The 23,640-nt window shown below is 39.7% G+C and overlaps 1 protein-coding gene across 1 annotated transcript in view; it reads left to right on the top strand.

Annotated features, from left to right (window-relative positions):
• LOC140234431 (putative E3 ubiquitin-protein ligase UBR7) overlaps positions 1–23,640 on the top strand; it is a 29,254-nt gene continuing 5,614 nt past the window's right edge. Inside the window, exons 1-9 of the mRNA XM_072314480.1 lie at positions 1–125; positions 17,293–17,426; positions 17,686–17,746; positions 18,431–18,526; positions 19,304–19,357; positions 19,812–19,920; positions 20,517–21,397; positions 21,769–21,931; positions 22,269–22,330. Coding sequence (XP_072170581.1) covers positions 33–125; positions 17,293–17,426; positions 17,686–17,746; positions 18,431–18,526; positions 19,304–19,357; positions 19,812–19,920; positions 20,517–21,397; positions 21,769–21,931; positions 22,269–22,330 — 1,653 coding nt within the window. The 5' untranslated portion in view covers positions 1–32. The remainder of the gene's footprint in view (positions 126–17,292; positions 17,427–17,685; positions 17,747–18,430; positions 18,527–19,303; positions 19,358–19,811; positions 19,921–20,516; positions 21,398–21,768; positions 21,932–22,268; positions 22,331–23,640) is intronic.

The raw sequence follows: 23,640 nt of genomic DNA on the forward strand, positions 1-23,640 counted from the left end.
TGGCTGAAGAACACGACTCGGTCGTCGTTTCCATGCTGGATGTTCTAGAAGAGGGTAATGAACTCGAAGAGGAAGCAGCTGCCGTCCTAGGTGACAGCGATGACAAATGTTGTACATACCCCTTGGTGAGTAAGCAAGACATAATTAACCACTGAGTATCAAACGAAGTTGCTCCCGAGTCTGCTTCAGTGCTTTTTAGACTTTACTTGTCTGTAGTCCCACCTATCCACATTCATGCCCCAGTTAGATACACGTAGATTCAATACAAACAAAATGTCATTGATTGTTAATGGCTGCATGCATGTACAGTGCAGTACGTAGTGGTTCCTGGACAACTCGACCGCGGGATAAGTCGTCCCTGGACAACTCGTCCCTACCCCTGGACAGCTCGACCGGGTCGAGTTGTCCAGGGGCGGGTTTGCGATTGGACAACTCGACCCAACTTTATTTGTGCCTGATTTTTACAGAATGAAACACATTTTTGTCATAATATTGACATAGGTTAGTGGAATGATGTATGAAAAAAATGTTTCATGGCATTTTAAGGCAATTCCTTTTTATTTTCTGATGCTGCGAAGCAATATTTAAAGGTATCTTCTCTGCTCTGAGAGTCTCGGTGACGGAGCTTTTTCTTGTGACGAAAGCTTGCATGGTAAGGTGAAATTTGTTGAGAAATTTCCATTAAATGCTTAACACCAGCAATAAAATATGGTATTTTACATAGGTACATGTGTTTTTTATCCTTGGTGACATTTTCATGAGCAGAGGAATCATTTTAGTATGAAAAATGAAACAATTGTCTACAGTATGTCGAATCGTCTTCGTTCGTACTTGTTCGGTTTCCATATCGCGGGTTGCGCGCCGCGCTGCTAGCTGCTGAGAGGCTCGGCTCGCTCGGCGTGGCGCTCGCCCACTGGCCACCGGACCCCCTCCCACTTGCAGCGATACCAGCACAACTTGTGACAACAGCCTGTTTGGTAAGGTGAAATTTGTTGAGAAATTTCCTTTAGATGTGAATAACCAACAATAAAATATAGTGTTTCATATAAATACATGTGTTTTCTATCCTTGGTGACATTTTTATGGGCAAATGAATCATTTCAGTAAGAAAAATGAAACAAATCCTATGTCGATTCGTCTTCGTTCGGTTTCCACACCGCGGCACGCTGCTCTCGAGAGTGGCGCACGCAACCACCGATACCGGCCCGCGGGCATCCCGGGCTGTAGGGCTGGCAGTCGTGCAGCTCGGATGGTGGAGCGGGCTGTGTCGGAGCTGTGTCGCTGCGTAGCTACGAAGTCGACCGTGATCTTTTCTTCGACATTTGAACTAAATTCCAGTCAATGAAACTATTTCATACATTTCTCTTAACTTTCAACGATGTTATACTGACTAAATGGTTTGAAAAGTGTCTGAAATTTCACCGGCACTGTATTGATTCGTAAATAAGTCATCATCAATATGACAACCAGTCTTATCATGCAAGCCCAATAATTCTCCGCACTACCACTGCCATACACTTCCCACGGGGATCCCTTCCCACAAGCAATGGAGAACCTGACTCCATATTGATACAGTACTGTGGGGACCAGTACTGTACTGTCAACAAATAATGGGGGAAAAAACATAGTGACAACAAAAGGGGACAAAATTTTGACTCTTTTTCTTTTAATTACTTTTTTGTGTGTGTGGTTGTTTTGTTTATTTCTGTTTTTGCCAAAAAAGGAGAGTTGCTCTGCATGTCCTGCATTTATAAAAAAAAAAAAGGAAAAGAAAAGGGTGTACCGGTACATGAGGTACTGGCTGTCTTAGCTTGTCTGAAAACTTCAAATGTATGCGTATTAATCCTCTATTTTTTTCCCTATGCACTTCTCTCGGTCTTTGCAGAAGATATTATTTTGGGGGAAAAAATGCCTGTTACTTACACTTAAACACTTGTAAGTTATATTTACCAGTAATTTCTGACAGTGCTTGTCTGAATTTTATGATATGATCTGAACTAATCCTTTTTAAGAAAAAAAGGGGGAATGAAGGGGGGGGGGGGGGGGGGCATCCCAGGCCTGCGTAGAACATCATTCTAATACCCTGGACAGAGTTGTGTCAGAAAAACAGAAATGTATAATCCTTAATTTCATTTTGTTACCTATATGTATGGTACAGGTTACATTGCCTCTCTCTGTTAAACTTAAAGGTATTATATCTTTCTTAAAATAGAATTATGATCATAATAAAAATATTTCTGTATGGTACGGTACTTAAAATTATCTCTGTCTTTGCTAAAGATATAATCTGCGAAAACTGTTTGACGTTATGTAGAGACACTTCACTACACATTAGTTATGGTGTCACATTATCCCAAGGCCACGTTAAAGTCCATCAAACCATCCAGTTCTCTCTAAACCTTAGTTTCATCACAGAAAACAATGTCACACCTTTCTTCACAACATATTTCTGGTCTGGATATGACTAATTTTCATCACATTTTATTTATCAGGGCATAAACAAAGGTGCATTTTTAATACCATCTTGTCTTATTTTATGACCCAGTTTGATGTGAGCTCATCAGTCTACTTATCTGGTATCTAGATAGAACAACCTAAAATTTTGCTGAATAGCACTTCAAAGAAGGGAGTATAAACGAAAACTAGAAATGTCACTGTCAAGATGATTTATACCCCCACTTAAATACTGGTATTTTCCATTAAAGCCTATTTGACCTCAAAAAAAAAATGTATTTTTCATAATTACTATTTCTACTGACTGAATGTGCACAAATTGGAAAAGAATTTCATGACCCTGCACGGCATTCCTGATTTTGAGGCCATCAAAAATGTGCTGTTACCATGACACCACACTTTACTCTTTAAAAATGTATCTTGCACTTTGAATATCAAGTTTTTTTAATGTGTTCCATATATCTGGTAATTCCTATTTGAAAAAATGGCATATCAAGTCTTATTTGCTAGTCCATTACCCCATTTAAAGGGCCATAATTTGCTGTTGCCATGGCAACACACTTTCTCCCCAGTGCTGATTAAAATGTTATAATGTAAACAGGACTCCACAGCGGGGATATTCGGTTGCAGGGGCAAGGTGTCTAGCAGTGCATAAAGCCCCCCCCCCCCCCCTCCCGAATGCAAGTTTGCATGTAAGGGCATACACAGCTTTACATTTAGCTCAACGTGTGTGCTATTAAACTTTTGTCTAATCACTTAAAAACTGGAGAAGTGCGATCTGCAAGTCCTTTTGTAATTTCCTGGGCCACCATGTAGGGCCTACATTTATCATGGAAACCACCTTCGAATACATTTGTATACTAATATATCTTGCACAACTTTATATTGAGTCAATTTTTGTTTGAATCTCTTGAAAACCAGCATAGTTTGAGAATTCTACGCTTTTGAATGATTTATATGTACAAAAATGTTGTTACAGTGGCAAGACATCTTTCAACACTCACACAAAAGTGTCTTGCACAACTACTCATTGAAATATAGGCCTACTGATTGTATACATACAACTGAATTGCCAATTGAGAGAATATATTTCAATCCACAACTTTACAGGCGCGGTGGAGCACCCCAATTTGCATCTCATTATCGCCCCGTTCTATTTGAATTTCCAACGGGCATCCACGGCTGCCCGAAACTGTGTGCATGAAAAAGTCAAATCTTTACCTTCTCCTTGTGCCGCTATGCGTGCCGCTAGTAAACTCAAACTTCCCACACTATCTAAGTTTTTAAAAACCTTCCTTTTGATGAAAATATTATGAAATTTGCTGCACTAGAACTTGAGATATTAAAGCGTTTTGAAAATCACCTCTCGCAAAACATGCTCTCTGTTTTTTTCCGACTGGACTATGGCCGGGCTCCAATGTGTCCGAAACTGGCAACATAAGTTCATCAGGCCTCAATCCATATATGGTGAAAGTTTTCGCTTTGTACCACCTGTACTTTTTGAGAAATCAACTTGTTTCTACAGGGTTTGGAATAGAAAATTGTAGTCGGCGAAACAATTGAAAATGACGTCATTTCTTTTCCCGTAATATTGGGCATGAGTGGTACGTGAGATTCAGGATTTCGTGCTCATTGTTGGTTTGCATGTGACGCAGTCAATTTTGCTGAGTGTCGCACGGTGGTGATTGCTGAGCTGCTGCCGCGCACGCTGCATGCAGCAATGCGTTGTGTGTGCTGTGACATGCAACGCCACAGTGACGTGATTAATTATACATGGGACCGACCTGTACGCTTTGCGTTCGTGTCATTTTTGACATCACCTTCTGTTTTTTCCCGACACAACCATGGCCGGGAATATTATGGTATGAAATTTAAAATGCAAGCAGATAAATAAATTTCGGTGTACTTTGTTTGAATGGCGCTTTTGTTCTGCAATCACACTTCGTGAATTTTAGGATGATTTTCGAGGCATATTTTTGGTAATTTTGCTCGCCAGGTTTTCGCTAAAATTTCACATTTTATCATTGTCAAATCCTTTAATATGTTATATGTGCATATTCGGACATATTTTCAAATTCAAACTAACTCAATTTTAATCCGAAAATAGGTTTCCTGAAATTGTTATTAGCTTGAGAAGTTGTTTACTTTTTCTCAACTACGCGAGTACATGTTGTTTACTTTATGCAAATGAGGCTCGGCTGCCAATGGATTTCTGCGAGATAATTGGGGTGCTCCACCGCGCCTGTTTAGATGCATGATTTTCATAAATTTTGCAATTATCAAGGCAATGCATCAATCAGTAAGGAGGAAAAGGTGTCGTGCACATCTGCATGTGATTTAGCGGTTACACCTGCCAAGATTTAGGTTTACAATGTACTGCTAAAAAAAAAAGAGGGTAGTTTGATCCACAAGACTTTGCAATGGACTGACCGATGGACCATCCTTTACAAAGTCTTGTGGATCAAACTACTCTAAATTTTTTTTAGTACCAGCTTCAGAATGGGGTGCTGTTTGTTATTCCCAAAGTTCGCTATTCCGAAGGTTGGTTAATCTGAAACACGCAAATGCCCTATACCTAGAGGTTCTTTAATGCGAAAATGAAAAAGGGTTCGTTAATCCCAACATTTGTGGCATTATTCCGAAGGTTCGTTATTCCTGAGATTAGTTAATCCGAAAATGAAATTTGGAATAAAGAACCTTTGGAATAACGAATCTTAGGACTAAGAGCCTTCCGAATAACGAACCTTTGGAATAACGAGGTGTAACCTTCAGAATGATTCCTCTTGCTTCAGGTAGTATTTCTGCTCAAAATGAAACCTCAAAATGAAGTATTACTGTATATATACTGAAGATGATTACGGTACCTTGTATTCAGGTACTCCTGCCTCCATCCAGTTTCCTTCTCTTTGGGAGGTTTTCTCCGAGTCATAATACAACAGTCCATCACCATGTCAAGGAAACCTAGTGTCTTACAGTCTTTTATCGAGGCCAGCAATGGTGGCAAAATTCATGAAAATGACCCGTACGGGTATCCTGTGATAAGGTTTAATAATCATGCTTCATCCTTTATTTTTGCTATGCCATTATCATAGCAACCAATTCTGGACACTGCAAAGATGTGTCATGGACTTTTTCATATCACAGTCATGTGTACCAAAGTTTTGAGATATTTGCTTAAAAACTATGAAAACAGATTAAAATACATTCATAATTAATTTTTTAAAAGAACATAGCTTTACATTATTATGGCTTCATTAGCCTTCACCATACCTTCAAGAAACTGCATTATCTTGATAAAGACACAAACACAAATAATGCTTGTCACATTTTCAACTAATACATTGCTATTGTCTTGTACAACTTGATTGGAACAAATTGTTGCAACAACACAAGCAAACACCTTTCAGAATGAAGTCGCAGTGGTCACTAAAGTTTGATAGAAATTGTGGAAAATAAAGCAAAAGGGGAGAAGTCTGATCTGCCCAGATAGTCAGGATCCATGAAATGAAATTAAATGTGGTTCTATACTTCTATGCATATTCATGCCAGCATCAACGTAAAATGCATTTTCTCTCCCAGGGATTTTGTGTATTTCCTCCCTTTTCATATCAAATGCATATTTTTTTTTTAATTATCATTTTTATTTCTATTATCAATATCATTATCATTATTAGGCCCCTATTATCATTATTATTATGACTGTTATTATGACTATTATTATGCTTTGATATGATTGAGAACTTGCATTGGTTGGTTGACACTCACTTTCATTTTGTTGCCTCCTCTTGGTACACCTTATTAAGGCTCACTGCTTGCTCAGCCCCCCCCCCCCATGCTTTTCACTCTTTTCCTTTTTTATCCATCTGTTGTTCTTTATCTTGTTTGATATTGCCTCCCTATTCATCCTGTTCCTTCAAAGGTTTCCCCCTTTGGTCCTCGGATCTGGATCATCACTGACCCTCCTCAGCCTTTTGTCTGTCCACCTCCCACTCTAATCCCCCTCCCTAAACCTGTTGGGCTCCTTGCCCATGACTTCCTACCCTCCCCTTTTGTTTTCCTTGTTCTGTGTCCTTAGCCAGTCTCTGACTATTCTTTATGTGTGAAGTCCTATTATATGATTGCTTTCCCTGCCTGTTTGTTATTTTGTCCCTGACAAAGATTCTGCTATAGGATCGAAAGCTCGGGCCCCTTTTGACTCAATTTTACTCCACTGGCTCTCCACAATTGGATAAGCAGTTTTCAGCAGGTTTTTTTTTTTTTTTTTCATTTGCTACACTTAAAAAACCAATGTGTGTACATATACAATGTAGGAGTATGTTGTAGAACCAGGAAAACATTTCATTTTATGATGCCTATAGGACAAACACACAAGCTTTTTTATAGCATGAGCAATTTCACATTTCTAACCCATAGGGCCTATATGGTTGTTTGTTTTCACAGACAATTGCTAACATAACACAGTCTGATGAGAATCAAGTCCAGTGGTCTATATTATATTTTGATAACATTGTTGAAGATAAATTACCAAGATGGGACAAAATGTTCAATATAGGTAGTTGGAATTCTACAAATGAAATTAAAAAACTATCAGTACTCTTAAAAAACTAACTATAAGAAGGCTGAAAATAGATGGTAAATTTTTGGTCAAGTTATGATGTCACAGTATCTTTTTTTTTTTTCATTTGTGCATGCACATGTGTGTGTATGCCACATACAATGTAATGTCTTTTAGCAGCAAAGAAATATCATGTGATCATTTAAATCATCAGAATATAACAGTCATGTTGCCCCCCCCCCCCCCCAAAAAAAAAAAAAAATGTCAAACATGACGGACTCATTGTCTTTACTATCTTTATTCCTCATTTAAGTTCATATTGCATACACACTCACACACACACAAAAGGAGGGAAATGGCCGAAAAATGGGAACATTTTAGAAAAAAAACAACAAAAATCCTTAATCATGTATAATGTAAAGATTGCAAATGAATGTGATTTGACTACCTGACATCCAAAAGGAGATACATTTGTAGTTATAACTCACAGAATTGGTATTCAAAAACTATTTTAATCTTAACTGGGGGATTTGAAGAGGAGATAGAGATACAAGAGAGAGAGCCTGGTGTGACAGAGCAAGTGGATCAATCCTGTGTCATACATGCACCACAAATTGATGATATTGAATACCAGTCGTTTGAAAGGATGACATTTCATTTTACAGCATATAGTTAGTGCATCAATACTGCAGCCGCCATATTGGCTCTATGGTATAAAAAGTGATCATTTAGCAGAAAACTGTCTTCTCCTTTGCAAACCATAATATTAAGGGATACAAAGAAGTTGTTGAGTTCGCAAACCATAATATAAAGAAATACAAAGAAGATGTTGAGTCTTTGGAAATTTGTGGAAAGTTTCGGCTGTTTCCCCAGTACAAACTGTTACAATCAAATATATAAGAAATGTCGAGTCTGGGGAAACTTATGGAAAGTTTTGGGAAGGGTGCTAGCCCCAGAGAGGAGGGAGAAGCACCACACATATATACATGGGATTTTCCATCATGACCAGCCAGGTGGTAGTGGACAGTCGCTAAGACAAAGTAGAGTGTAGTCTAGTGGTCAGCCTGATGGTCACTTTTGAACAGGCATGATCATGGCCTAAAGCCATGTAACCGACAACTGATTGGAGGATGGTTTGCATAAATTAAGGGATGGAGCATGTAAATGCTATTACATTCATTATGTTGTTGCTGGGTGTTGCTAGGTGGTATACTAGACAAAATTTTCCATAGCACCATGTGCTGCATCCTCAGAATCATTATAAATAGAATGATTTCGCTCTTTGAAGTTAGTTGATTCGAGCATTCATGTATTCATCGGTCACTCATTGAGTGGGAGATACCCACTCTCTTATACTGCACCGGAAGACTTGTGAACTTCATCTACAAGACAATAAACGACCATCTTTGTACATATTGTACATCACTGTCTGCTTCGAAGTTCTTCAAAGTGTCATCGTGTGGTTGTTGAGCGTGAAAGGTACGCCAGTGTGCTGAGAATGTGGCATTGCTGAAAACCATCCAGTTACACCTGGAAAGAGAGATGAGGTGGTGGTGGTGGGGAAGGTTGATACAATTTATCATGTTACCTTTCACAAAAAAATGTCCAACTGTAGCCCGTTTGTCCATTTACCTGACAAAACTATAAAGGGATCCTTGATATAGAATTGTGTTGACCATTGTTGATGAGACCATCAACAACAAAAAAATGCACAAGGAATCCATGATAAAACTTTTTAGTAGATACTAGTAGTCCTTTGGAATGTTGTGGGTTGGTCAATGGAGGTGCACACTGATTTTGATTTTTCAGTAGGCCTACTCATCGCATTTATACACTGAATCTTTTCTTTTTGGATATTTTTGTATTTGTATTTTGGTATTTTTGTATTATTTTGGTCTAAATATTAATTTTCCCGGTAAACTGTGTGCTTAGAAACATCCGTATTAAGCGCCTTATAAATGTAATGTATATTACTATTATTATTATTAAAACTGAAGATCAAAGTCATTGAAAAAAGGTGGAGGAAATGTCTCTGATTGTACGAGCCCTTTTGCATTAATCTGTCTGTGTTATGCATTTGTTTATTTACCCTGACCCTAATGGTTTGCAGTGACGATTTGCTGCGTGAAGGGATCGAGTCATCATCAATTTAATCAGTGTCACCTAAAAAGTTTGGTGAATTCACCTTTATGCCATGATCATCGGTTGCCAGTTTGTTACTATCAGCCCCATAGAAATACTTTCTTGCAATGAAATGAATGGGGTTAACACAGTTCTGTATGCTATGTTACCGTATAGAAATATCTAATTATGACCATGATTACAATTGTGTTGGCCATTGCTGATGAGACCAACAACAACAAAAATGCACCAGGAATCCATGGGGGGGGGGGTCCCTTTTTGATGCACTGCTATTAACACCTTGCACCTGCAACTGAATATCCCAGCTGTGGAGTCCTGTTTGCATTAGCCAGAAGAGAAAGACACATTTCCATCAGTGGGAGAAACTGCATTGCCATGGCAACAACAAATTGTAATATCTAGATACCTGTTGAGCTTCCCTAAGGAGCTGGGTTGGAAAAAAGCAGTCAAAATCACTATGACCCTTGGGCCTCTCCAACCAACTTAAGGAAGCACATCAGGGAGTAGTTGAACATAAAAGAAAAGAAACAGTACAACTTTGAATGAAGCGTGTACACCATTAGGATTATTCTACATATGGTACAAACTAAAAATATCACTGTGGCAAATGGGTATTCATTCCACCGCGTCCCGTAGAAAAAGAAAAAAATTCAGTGTACCAAAAGTATCATCAGAGTACATGTCAACAACAACAAATGTCCCCTCTAACTGCACTACTGACTAATAATGTGATTCTTTGCACCCAAACCCTATCCCAAGGCCCAAAACTTCCGCCCCTCCCCTAAAAAAAAAATCACTGCAGACAGCAAAGAGTACGATGCCAGCAAGTATCATCACCATACCCCAAACCATCTTCGATACACAGTAGAAATAAAAATAATTTCAAAACTTAAACTTTATCATTTACATTACCCTGAGACTCCATGACCCAGCACTTTCTTTGAAAAATCCTTGTGTGGTATTACATACACCACTTTGCAATGTATATTATATATCTGGAGCCATAAATTCATAAATAATATTAGATAATGTGAGCATGAATTAAGGCATGAACATTAAAAAAAAATATATATACAATTACTAATCAGATAATGTTATATATGTCTTACATATAGAATCTGAAACCCAGAGAAGAAATATAACTGTAACTTGACATTTGGGTATTTCAAACAAAGTCAAGATACAGAGATTCTCATACACATGTACATTGTATGTATGTCATACCTGTGGTTATCAATACACTACATTAAAATGAACCTCTAAGCTGTTGAAGGAAAGATGAGAGAGAATCGATAACTGCCGAGTCCCTTACCGAGTCAGGTAATTTGTTCCAGAGTCTGGGAAACCTACGGGTGGGGGAGTACCTGTAGTGTAAGTAACAGGCCTTTTTTTTTTTCTCCAAAATAATATCTTCGGCAAAGACCGAGAGAGAAGTGCGTAGAAAAAAAAAAAGAATAGAGGATTACACATACATTTGAAGTTTTTAGACAAGCTAAGACAGCCAGAAGCAGTTCCTCATGTACACCCTGTTCTTTTCTTTTCTTTTCATTTTTTTTTTTTTTTTTATGAATGCAGGACATGCAGAGCAACTCTCCTTTTTTTGGCAAAAACAGAAATAAACAAACCAACCACACAAAAAAAAAGTAAAAGAAAAAGAGTCAAAATTTTTATTTCCTTTGTTGTCACTATGTCTTTTTTCCCCCATTATTTGTTGACAGTACAGTACTGGTCCCCACAGTACTGTATCAATATGGAGTCAAGTTCTCCATTGCTTGTGGGAAGTGTATGGCAGTGGTAGTGCGGAGAATTATTGGGCTTGCATGATAAGACTGGTTGTCATTTTGATGACTTATTTACGAATCAATACAGTGCCGGTGAAATTTCAGACACTTTTCAAACCATTTAGTCAGTATAACATCGTTGGAAGTTAAGAGAAAGGTATGAAATAGTTTCATTGACTGGAATTTAGTTCAAATGTCGAAGAAAAGATCACGGTCGACTTCGTAGCTACGCAGCAACACAGCTCGCTCCACCCATCGAGCTGCACGACTGCCAGCCCTACAGCCCGGGGGGCCCGCGGGCCGGTATCGGTGGTTGCGTGCGCCACTCTCGAGAGCAGCGTGCCGCGGTGTGGAAACCGAACGAAGACGAATCGACATAGGATTTGTTTCATTTTTCTTACTGAAATGATTCATTTGCCCATAAAAATGTCACCAAGGATAGAAAACACATGTATTTATATGAAACACTATATTTCATTGTTGGTTATTCACATCTAAAGGAAATTTCTCAACAAATTTCACCTTACCAAACAGGCTGTTGTCACAAGTTGTGCTGGTATCGCTGCAAGTGGGAGGGGGTCCGGTGGCCAGTGGGCGAGCGCCACGCCGAGCGAGCCGAGCCTCTCAGCAGCTAGCAGCGCGGCGCGCAACCCGCGATATGGAAACCGAACAAGTACGAACGAAGACGATTCGACATACTGTAGACAATTGTTTCATTTTTCATACTAAAATGATTCCTCTGCTCATGAAAATGTCACCAAGGATAAAAAACACATGTACCTATGTAAAATACCATATTTTATTGCTGGTGTTAAGCATTTAATGGAAATTTCTCAACAAATTTCACCTTACCATGCAAGCTTTCGTCACAAGAAAAAGCTCCGTCACCGAGACTCTCAGAGCAGAGAAGATACCGTTAAATATTGCTTCGCAGCATCAGAAAATAAAAAGGAATTGCCTTAAAATGCCATGAAACATTTTTTTCATACATCATTCCACTAACCTATGTCAATATTATGACAAAAATGTGTTTCATTCTGTAAAAATCAGGCACAAATAAAGTTGGGTCGAGTTGTCCAATCGCAAACCCGCCCCTGGACAACTCGACCCGGTCGAGCTGTCCAGGGGTAGGGACGAGTTGTCCAGGGACGACTTATCCCGCGGTCGAGTTTATGCATGCGCACCGCACCGGCCGCTCCACAACACAAGCGGCATCGCGTCAGTCGCCATAAAGCGCGTCGACTTATGCCGACTCCCGCTATCTAGATCTAGATCTAGTAATCAGTAAAGTAATATAGTTTACTGTAATGTAGATCTATAGTCTAGACTAAGCTGTTATTTTCGCGAGAGTTTAATTTTCGGGAATTTCGCAAATCACAGTTGGATCGCAAATTTAACAACACGCGAAAATGTCTCCATGTAGCCCGACCAGACGCTGTTAATACGCTACGCGAATACAGCGTCTGACCAACGAGCGGGCACCTACAAAGTGGGGAACCACAACACAACTCAGTTCGGGAAACCCACTCACAAGGGGGGCCCCTCCTTATAAGTAACCCGTCCCCCTTATAAGTAACCCCGTCCCCCTTATAAGTAACCCCCGGGGCACCCCTTATAAGGAGTCTCCACGCTGTTTTGCAATGCAACGCGAAAATGAAAGGACTGCGGCAATTCGCTTGATTATGTCCATAAAGCTTCACAAGTTTCCTAGTTACTCACGAAATTTGAGCAAAATCGGTTTGAGGCATCATATCTAAAATCATGGATTTAAATGCGATGTCAAACGACCCATGCGAATGCTGAAATGCGAGCGATTACTGGCGTGAGTGTCGCCAGGCGCGGCGGCGCGGCAATGCTTGAGTGCAGACGTGGCGACTGAGTACGGACAGTCGCCACGTCTGCACTCAAGCATTGCCGCGCCGCCGCGCCTGGCGACACTCACGCCAGTAATCGCTCGCATTTCAGCATTCGCATGGGTCGTTTGACATGGCATTTAAATCCATGATTTTAGATATAATGCCTCAAACCGATTTTGCTCAAATTTCGTGAGTAACTAGGAAACTTGTGAAGCTTTATGGACATAATCAAGCGAATTGCCGCAGTCCTTTCATTTTCGCGTTGCATTGCAAAAAAGCGTGGAGACTCCTTATAAGGGGTGCCCCGGGGGTTACTTATAAGGGGGACGGGGTTACTTATAAGGGGGACGGGTTACTTATAAGGAGGGGCCCCCCTTGTGAGTGGGTTTCCCGAACTGAACTACAAAACTTATGAAACTTTATACGTTCTTTATAAACAATGTACACGTTACCAAACGTTACTCACCTTAAGTGCATGCTTGTATTACAGAAGGTTCGTAAGTCCATTGAGAGAGTTCGTGATAAGTCCGTGGAACCAAAAAATGATACTTTCTGGCGGATTCCCTAACACCGTCAGGGTTCATCGTTGCAGAATTCAAAATGGCGCCTTGATCTCTGCGGAAATCTTTTGCGTGCGTGCGATGCGCTGCTTGAGTGTTGGTGTAGCAGCACGGTCGACAGCGCGACCTTTTGAAAGGGCATTCAGATCATGTGACCTCCCGGATATTGGAAATGGCCTGGCGTGAAAGACGATGTACCGTTCGTGAACCGTTCACACATGCTGCATATAACCATCATTTTAGGTAAGTTATCAAATCTAAATTTCAATATTCATAGCATAGATATGAAGTCTCATTATCATTTTGTTCGTCAGATGAGTTTGAAGTGACAAAAAAATGATCTAAAGTATCAAAATTCAATCCGATCGCATGCTATCGTTGGACCCTCTTCGTGTTTGGAGCTTCGTTGGTACAGCCCTGTCGCGCTACGTATGTACAGCGGCGACTGGGCTGTGTATAGTTAGTCTCCATGCATTGTGTTCATAGAGCTGCACATTAACGTAAGCGTCGGCATCGATTCACGAAAACAACATCGCGCGAAAATATCTATGACCTCGTTATTTGCGAAAATATCTGTACGCGAAAATAATGGCATATACAGCTACAGTATCTCGAAATCTCAAGTGCGACAGTAATTTTACTCTGCAAGAGTGATGCACTAAGTTACTAGGAAGAAGAAGAAGAAGAAGAAGAAAATCTTATCGACTGTAAAATATGAAATGTCATGATATAACATAAATCTGAATGGTTATTTCAGCAAAATGTCCTCAGCAAATAGAACCTCGGCTCTAAAGTAAAGAACTGTTTTGCTTTGTGTATAGAGTAAAAGTCCCAATTTTCGGCCGGCCTCCGAAATCTGGACACTTATCACTTACATGTATCACAAGCCAGCGAATTCTACTTTCACTGACTGACTGATCACAACACATGCATATCACATCGTTTCATATACTGGCACACTCGTTCACCACAGGAAAGTGCCTGAGTCACCTCCAAAAATCCATCTAAAATCCCAAATTTTGCTGTTAAAAATGCAGAATCGCCGCAACTTTTCCAAAGCGTGCGCGAATTAGGTCCCATGCAAAGAAACAGGGTCGCCGGAAAAGCGCCAAAAATTGAAAAATTATGCCGTCCTTTTGCGAGATTTTTCACTTAGGCTACGGTCACAACTCAGAGCGGCGACCGACCGATTTGTAGCCTGCTCGGTCGCCGCTGAAATTTTGGCACTGCCCAGCAGTTTTTGGAGATGTCAAGCAGGCTGTAAAACCCCAGCGATGCCCGAGCGATGCCCTTTCAATTTCCTGTCGGTCACCGGTCGATTTTAGGTAAAAAAATTGCAAAATATGGGGATCTTGTCCGCGCAGAGACTGAGCAGTCACCGAGCGATCCCCCATTAGTAGCTGGACGATCTCCCACCGGCCACCGGCCGATTTTTATGAAATCGCTCGGCATATAATCGTGATATAGTCCCCACCGCTGCGTGTCCGTACTAAATAAAACCCTACCTAACCCTATACCCTAACCCTATACCCTAACCCTAAACGCACGGGTGCACGCGCACTGTGGTGGGGATCTAGGTGGGGACTATATCACGATAATGCCAATCGCTCAGCGACCCGACAGGTGATCAGTAGGTCATCTACCAGTGTGAAACCTGTGTCCCATAGGTGTACTGGTGGCCGCCCACAGGTCTCTGCCGGAAATTTCTCACAAGCTACCTCAGTTTATTATTGTATCTACATATATGCGATTTGTGGCGTGATAATCAATTAATCAATTAAGATAAAACTCGAGGCTAAATATTTAAGAGTTAAATTACCAACTACCAAACCTCAGTTGAAGCATTATGTATGTGAACCCACAGATAAATAAATTAGGAAGTCAAACAAAAGGGAGGAAAAACCCAAGATGGAACAAAGATTAAATACATAAATAAATTAGAATTTTTCAAAATAAATATCTTTTTTTTTTGCTTCTATATTCAACAGTATTTTTTTATTCCTATTCAATTTCATATTTTCATTTCCCCGTCTCTTGTCATTCATGACTTCTTCATTCAATAGGCCTTTAATGAATAAGATACGATGTAACCAAACCATGTATTACCAAGGAGGTTTTAACCCTGGAGTTCCAACTGGCTGTAATTATTCAAACAGTTGTCAGATTTCTATTGATGTACAAAAGAATTCCACAGGTGCACTTGTGCCTATGATGATCGATGTTTGAAGCCGCCGCCGCCTTGCTGAGCAATCTGAAGATTCATTTTGAATGTTATCATAATGTTGGCCATATTTTGCTTATTTAGTTATTCAATGAAATGAAATTTCACTTAATGATAAAGCATGTAAAACAAAAGTCAATTCCGTCCAGAAATTTGTTGAAAAGTGTAAATCAGAGATGTATCATGAGAAAATGTTTAAAACTGTACCATCCTGGAAAGCTGATTTTATCACTTTTCCGCTTAATTTCCACAAATGAAACTAATATGGAATAATCTTCAAGTATAATTCTTTATTGATAGATATATCAAATTAGTGCCCGGGTATGCCCAGTCGAGTAATTTTCATCTTTATTTCAGCATTTTTTGCTCAATTTCTGTTCGCGCAACCTTGTGTCTGTACCACCTACCTTTGATAAGAAGGGATAGCGAAAAGTAATTACCATCACAAAGACATATCTTCCTTAGAAAGTGGCTGGTGAGTATGCAATGAGACATGAGTCAATTGTCTTCTTATCTGCGCGGCAGATCCTGTTTGGCATATGCTTCAAATATTTTTGAGCGGCAGCTTCGAATATCTAGCAAAGGAAATAAGAAGGTTGTTACTCCATTCTCTTGAACCTCCTTGGTATTACTACAATTGTAAGTCTACATTATCGAAATTAGCTTTTAGTTTTCATCTCTTTTGCCCCAAAGTGGTTGGTCCCTGTTTTCCATGCCCCTCATGTTGGTCGCCGAGATGTTTAAATGCTGAGATGTTCGTGGGTTTCCTTGCTGCTATTCCTCCCCCTGCTATTTCCACTTTGCCCTCACTTCTCTTCTCCATCTAGTCCCTGGTTTCCTTCAGTGCTTCTATCATATTTATCTTTATCATTTTTAGTCCCTAAATCGCTCGACCTATTCCCTTGGTTTTCTTCTGTGCTTTTGTCATTTTTGTCTCTATTATTTTTGTTCCCTAAATCGCTAGGCGGGGACCGCTCAATTAGGTCAGTGCCTGAGCGGTTGCCGCTTGGACACCGAACGTATTTTGGGCAGCGAGAGAAAACTGGTCGGTCGCCGCTGAAATTTTAACTCCGCGTTAAAACTTAAGCGGCGACCGACCGATGCCCTAAAAATCAGTGGTGCCTGGTCGGTCACCGGTCGGCATCCGACCGAAATTGGCTAAAAACTCAGCGACCGGTCGCCGCACAGGCTGGTTTTGGGGGTTGTGACCGTAACCTTATCGCAAGCTCATATCCTCAAAAACACAAAAGAAAAACAAAATCTCCGTACGTGCCGATGCAGTGAATAAATGTACAGAGACTGAATGCAAGTGCAGAGTCACCAAAATTCGGACACGAACGGGCGCTGCAATGTCCCCGATGCAACCTTGCGCCAACAAGGTATGGCGCGTGCTCATTTTTCAGCAGCCTTGTATGCGTATTGACATTGCGCGCGTGTCCGAATTTTGGAGAGGCTGTCCAAATTTTGGGGAAATGAAAGGTGATAATATTTGGGGATTCTGTGAAATTTTATGATGTATTCAACAAAATCAATATTGGGAAAAAATAGGTTGATGTATTTAACATACGTTATCATAGATATAATTTTGTTGAGTATTATTTGAGTTGAACAAATATTGCAAGAAAGCTTAAGTGTCCAAAAATTGGGGGTTTTACTCTATTTTCAAAGAGAGTGAAGATGAATTAAATTCATTGCCACTGGTTGTTTCTCCTTCACCTGACAGGGTTATGTCAAGAGGCAGGCTTTGTATGCCTGCAAAACTTGCAGCACTGTGAATGAGGCGCCAGCAGGGATATGTCTGGCATGCAGCTACGAGTGCCATGATGGCCATGATTTTGTAGAGTTGTACACGAAAAGGTAAGTTTGTGTTCCCTTGACAGTGTGTAACAATACCTGCAGTGTTGTATGGTGCATTTGGCACTGAAGATGTCCCAAGATAAATATGAGAATACTAGTTTTTAAAATAGGTTTCATTTGTCACACTTCTAAGAATAAAGTCATTGAAAACAGAGTTTAATTTGCTGCATTGCTGTGAATCTATGATATGGTGATCATGTTTTGTAACTTTTTGTCTTCATAAATTCACATCACATTTGCACGTTTTCACAACTTACAGAAACTTTAGGTGTGACTGTGGTAATTCGAAGTTTCCTCAGTTATCCTGCAAGTTGTTCAAGGTAAGCACAATCATGTGTTGACATTTTTTGTTTATGTGTGTCATGTCTTTTTAATGTGCTTGTGATATCCCTTGATTAAATGGAAACTTGGTTATTGTCAAGTCAAGAATCAGGCGGTTTTGATTGGGACATTTTATCAATCATGAGTAAGACTTAAAGGGTGTGTACAGTTCTGGTCGAGGTGAAGATTTAGCTTTTAACGTTTTGTGAGATATTCAGAAAACACTCTATGAGATGTCAAAGAGCATGCGGCTCAAAGGGGTATCAAAAGTTTATTCGATGAAAATCGGTTTTGAAATGGCTGAGATATCCAAAAACAAGGTGAAACAAAGAGATACTAATAAAGTTGGGGCATGTCGCCTTTTATTATTAGCACTTTTTTGGATATCTCAGCCATTTGAAAACCAATTTTCATCAAATAAACGTTGAATCCTTTTTAAAATTACATGCTCTTTCATATTTCACAAGAGGCTTTTCATTATCTCACTTAGGAATGTTCAAAACATGAATCCCTATCTCAACCAGTACTGTACAGTCCCTTTAAGAAGAAGAATGAGAAAGAGAATGAAAGAAATGGAAAATTCTTCATGTTTTCTCGTAGTTCATGTATGTATTGACAAATATGAAGAAAGGATTGCATCCACAAAATTGTTTGTTTTGTTTGCTTTGTTTGTTTAACCACAGATCAAGCAACCAGAGAATCCAGAAAATCACTACAATCAGAATTTCTCTGGCCTCTATTGTACCTGTCACAGGCCCTATCCAGATCCGGAAGATGAGGTACAGCGTTGAGCATTACAAATTCTAGAAACATGAGAATGTGCATTGCCAATACCATTTATGTCTGAAAGTTGAACTTTTGATATAACCAGCAAGTGGCTCTATTAGTTGATGACACTTGTATCAATAACACATGTCAAAGTGAGGACTTGGTCATACAGATTCTTTTCAATTCACGTTTGTAAAATTGGTATTACGCAGCTGTTTTATACATAGATGTTATACACACACACATCTGTACATGCACACATACACACACACATGTATGCCTGTGTGTTTATTACTGATGATGTGCAGTATGATCGTGTATTATCTACAACTTGTTGATTTGATTGAAGAGGAAAGTCCAAGGACCATAACTGTAGCAAATGTTTTCTGTATAGGACATCCAAACTACATGTAATGTTTACATGGCCCATCTCTACTTGGTGTCCCAATTAGAAACATAGATATGACAATATGCATCAGATATTTGTACTATTCCAGTGGTTGTTATTTGCCCATTTTACAAAAAAAAATAAAAAATAAAAGGTGCTGCATATATGAAGAAAACAAAAATACTGTCGTATAAAAGTGATTTGCAAGCAGTCTTCATGCAATCTCATAAAGGAGCACCATATCCCATCCCTGTTATGTCTAGTAATACTAGGGATATGATGAGAATATAAGAAGAACCTGCCCCTGTTCTTGTCAGCTACAATGAATCTTTGAAATTGAACAAAACCAGCTTATTAATAGATTCTGTCTCACTCGTGTTTACCCCTGATGTGTTCACAGATTGAGGACGAGATGATACAGTGTGTCATTTGCGAAGACTGGTTTCACGGCCGTGTGAGTATAATGATTTAATGAACTTGTGACTGGCACTGTCAACATCAGCACCAACGTTCACATCCATCACATAGATTGCTCATTGCAGCATACACCCTTGGCAGATTCATAGTTGTGTAACATACATAATATTTACTAATTTATGGCATTACAACCACTATGTCCTGCTTTGCTGAACTTCTTCACTTTCTGTTACGGCTTTGTTTGTATCGAAAATTGAATTGAATGGTACAAGATAAATAATATCAGACAAGTATGTAGAATGTAGAACAATGTTTAGAATACTCTCCATACATGCAAATTGTGTTACCTTTATAATCTGTTATGATGACTGTTGCAAAAATATGGTTACATGTTATCTGGGAGATTGTAGAATTATTTAGTAAAATATGCTGAATTGTGTGGTTGGGGTTTAAGAGAAAAAGTTATACTAATTAGTGTTTTATTTTTACAGCATCTTGGACTTGATGTGATTCCTGAGAGTAGCGACTATCAAGAGATGGTGTGCGAAAGCTGCATGAAGCAGTGTGATTTCCTGTGGAAATACAGGGTACACAGCATCGGTACGTCAATCAGAAATCCAGAAATATAGGCAATATTTTTGACTTCTCCTGTAAATTGAAAACTCAGTGTTGACTACAGAGCAGGGGATGTCACTGAATGTGACACTCTCCACCTCAAGGTTCAGAATGCAATTTCAGGCTGAAGGTAATTGTCAGGCAAGCATTTCAAAAGACATGATGGTACATAGTGTACACGCAATGATATAGAGCTGCCAGGTCTCATGGATTCTGTAGGAAGTACTCTGAAAAATGAATTATATCCTTGCATCGTGACTAAAATTAAGAAAACCTTCCTGCTTTTGGAATTATCATGACTTAAAAGGATACATTGAACACACAAGTTACTTGAAAGCTTTGAGTAGATTGATATACAGCGTATGAATGCTGGCAGCTTTGCATGATACTAGACTATCCCCAATTCTACCTTATCAAAAATTTAAAGTTTTTGCAAAAGGTCTACTGGGGCTACATATGGTGCCTTCTCATGGTTTTCCTTCTATAGATGTCAACTCATAAATTTAATGCATTGTACATGTATAGAAGAAAGAGTAATGCCAAGATAGCAAATCTTGCTGATATTGTCTTGTATCCATCAGAAACCAGAGTGACCATAGCAGAGACATCTTCAGATATCGATGTGACATCACACTCACAGGAACAGAACAGATCATGTCAATCATTCAGTGTCAAGCCAGAGATCAGGGCAGTGAAAGCTGAACCCGCCAGCAATGGACTCTCAACTTGCACAACTCTGGCAGATGGAAATGGAAATTCAGGTAGATCATGCTCCAACTCAGCCCCTTCTTGCAGCAACAAACCAGAAGCAACCACACAACAAACTCCAGAAGCAGTAGTGTCGAGCAGCACTACAGCACAGGAGAAAGCCAATGCCAACGATGCCATTTCCACAGATGTAAAAGACAGTACGTCTCCAACCAACGACTCCCTGTTAAATCCTCCATCTGTAATAACACCAGCAGATGGTCTCTCTGAATGCGTCTCGTCATCAACAGGTTCCTCCACTGAATTTACACATAAATCCACAGCAACAAGGACTGTCGTTGCCAGCAAAGAGTCAGGCAGGGAGTGTGAAGCGACATCTAGCGCTGTCAGCGTGAGCGATATGCCAGCTGTGAATGTTACTAATCAGACTCCAGCTCTGAAGACAGAAGCAATTCCAACGACTAGCATTGCCTCCACATCACAGGCTGACGCGTCTTCGTCCAGTAGGCCGTCCCCTGAGCAGAAGGATGTGGGACATTCCTCTCAGAGCGACCAACAGTTTGCATCAGCAGCCAAAGGAAATGGTCAGTCAGCGAAAGAGGTTTTGGATACTGATTCCCTGGCTAAGGAAGAAAAGGGAACTAGGCTCTGCAAATTGATTGAGCTGAGCAAGAGGGACATTTTGAAGAGCAAAGGAGCAGTTTTCTGGCCATCAGGATGGAGGGAGAAACTTTGTTCCTGTGATGAATGTCAGGTAGGTCGATAAAAGCTAAAACTTAGATAAAGCGTAGGCAACAGTGTTAGAAATGTAACTTTTTCACAGTTCTTTTACTTTTAAATTCTCTGCACATGGTACTAGTCTGTCTGAGGCATAGACAATTTCCTGAGCTGTGAGTAGAACTTTGTGTGTACTTTGCCACAAATGTGACCTCTGATTAGGGGGTTGAAATTAAATTTGAATGTCACAAGTAATTGGCTTTATATTTTCCTTGAATGCCTTAGTCCTTGCTCACAGTGCCACAAAATTTTAAACTGTGATCTAGATGCAGTGGTGAACAAACAAATGTGAAACTTGGAGCACTTGAATTCTCTTAATCCCCCCCCCCCCCCCCTTGTCATCTTCAGGCCATGTATGCGAGGCTAGGGGTGGCATTCCTGCAAGACGGTGGTGACACAGTGGTGGCGTACGAGGAGCGAGGAAAGGTCAAGCGCAAGGGGTCACAGTACGACCAGGGAATGGAGGCACTCTCCAGCATGAACCGTGTCCAGCAAGTGGAAATGCTTCATGGTAAGGCAGAATGTGACCATCGTGTTCATTGATCTGCTGCACAATGTTTCAGTTTGACAAATGGAGCTTGCCAATATGAAGTGGCGGTAGTTCTGTATTCATCAGTTGAGTTGAATGTAGGTGACATATGAATCATTTGAGCTCATATATGATAAAAGGATTTGTCAGATAGCCCAATATTTTTGATAATTAATGTTTTCATATTGTCTTTCTTGCAAGAATGTTTCATTTTTACTTAATTCTTGTGGCGAAGCAATACCTAGAGATCGTAGGAGCTGAAAGCAACATTGAAATGGACTTCAATTCTCATAGTATGATCACTTCATCTCTTTGAAAGGTTACCAAGATATGAAATCTGCCTTGAGTGACTTCCTGAAGGGCTTTGTTGAGCAAGGAAAGGTAAGCCAGTCTCAAGTCAGCTCATAATACTGAGTTCATCATTTAACCCTAAAAACGCCGGGGGGGGGGGGGGGGGAGGTTGAATCAACCCCCCCCCCCGCCATTTTTCATGACTACTCCGCCGCGCAAAATTTTTTGACCACGCCGTTCACTGACTTTTTACTTTCAAGCCTCGCGCATCTTTTGACACCATTTTCGTGAAAATTGCGCATACTGTTACGACGCTGCATGACCTTTTATACATGCCTGTCAGACCGAAAATGGCTAAAAAACGTGATTTTGTGTATAAAGTCTATGCAAATGGAGTTTTCTCTTCTTATTCATAAAGATATGATTATTTTCACTTTCATAAGCTGAAACTAATTGATTTTAGCATAATTACGCTTGAAATAGGTTCTGTCATAGATTTTGCGGAAAAAAAAGATAAAACAAAAGGTAAAAAAACAAAGAAATACATAAGAAATTCATAAAACTATAAAATACATAAAAAACTGATTTTGATACCAGATTTTTTTTTTTTTTAGTACATTGTTAGGAATGCTACAAAGAATGTTATCACCAAAAATTAGGATTCTAGGAGCTTTACTTTCTGATTTAGAGTAAAATGTATGATGGCAATTGGCGATTGCGCGATCGACGGCCGAGATCTCAGGGGGTTGAATCAACCCCCCCCCCACAGAACGCCAAAAGCCTGGCCTGGTTAGGGTTAAGGTATCATGACAAGATCATGACAAGATGAGGATTTCTGCAGAGGAGTCCTCCAGGACTCAAGAGGTTAAGTAACCAAGAGAAAATGTTTCATCTTGAATCTTCATGCTCATAGAAGCATGAACATTCCTAAAAGTACAGAACATAGATGCTTGGTCTGACAAAGTAAAGTCGATTCATCATAAGACAAGAGAATAGTGAAACTTTCAGCATTAGAGCAATTTGTTACATGTCTCAGAAATGTAACAATTTGGAAGTCCTGAGTGGTCATAATGTGAATATTTTGTGTGTCTAAAACTGCAGTTGAGCTGATTACTGTATTGGTAAGGTATTACGGGCAATGGAAAATTTTACAGTGTATTTGGAACTCATTACAAGAGATATATGATGCAATATTTGGTACCCTGGGATACCAAATGAAAATTTGCCATTTCGTTGAAATATCTTTTTCTTTGTCAACATTGTACCCTGGGTTACCAAAAATGTGTAAAAAATAATTTTTGCACCGTTTTATACAAAAATATTTTCTTGTTTGTGATTATGCAACAATATATGCATGCTAGTAATGCAACTGTAGCTTTTTTCTCTCATTTACATGCTCT

Source organism: Diadema setosum, chromosome 1, assembly GCF_964275005.1.
Source record: "Diadema setosum chromosome 1, eeDiaSeto1, whole genome shotgun sequence".
Classification (NCBI taxonomy): domain Eukaryota; kingdom Metazoa; phylum Echinodermata; class Echinoidea; order Diadematoida; family Diadematidae; genus Diadema; species Diadema setosum.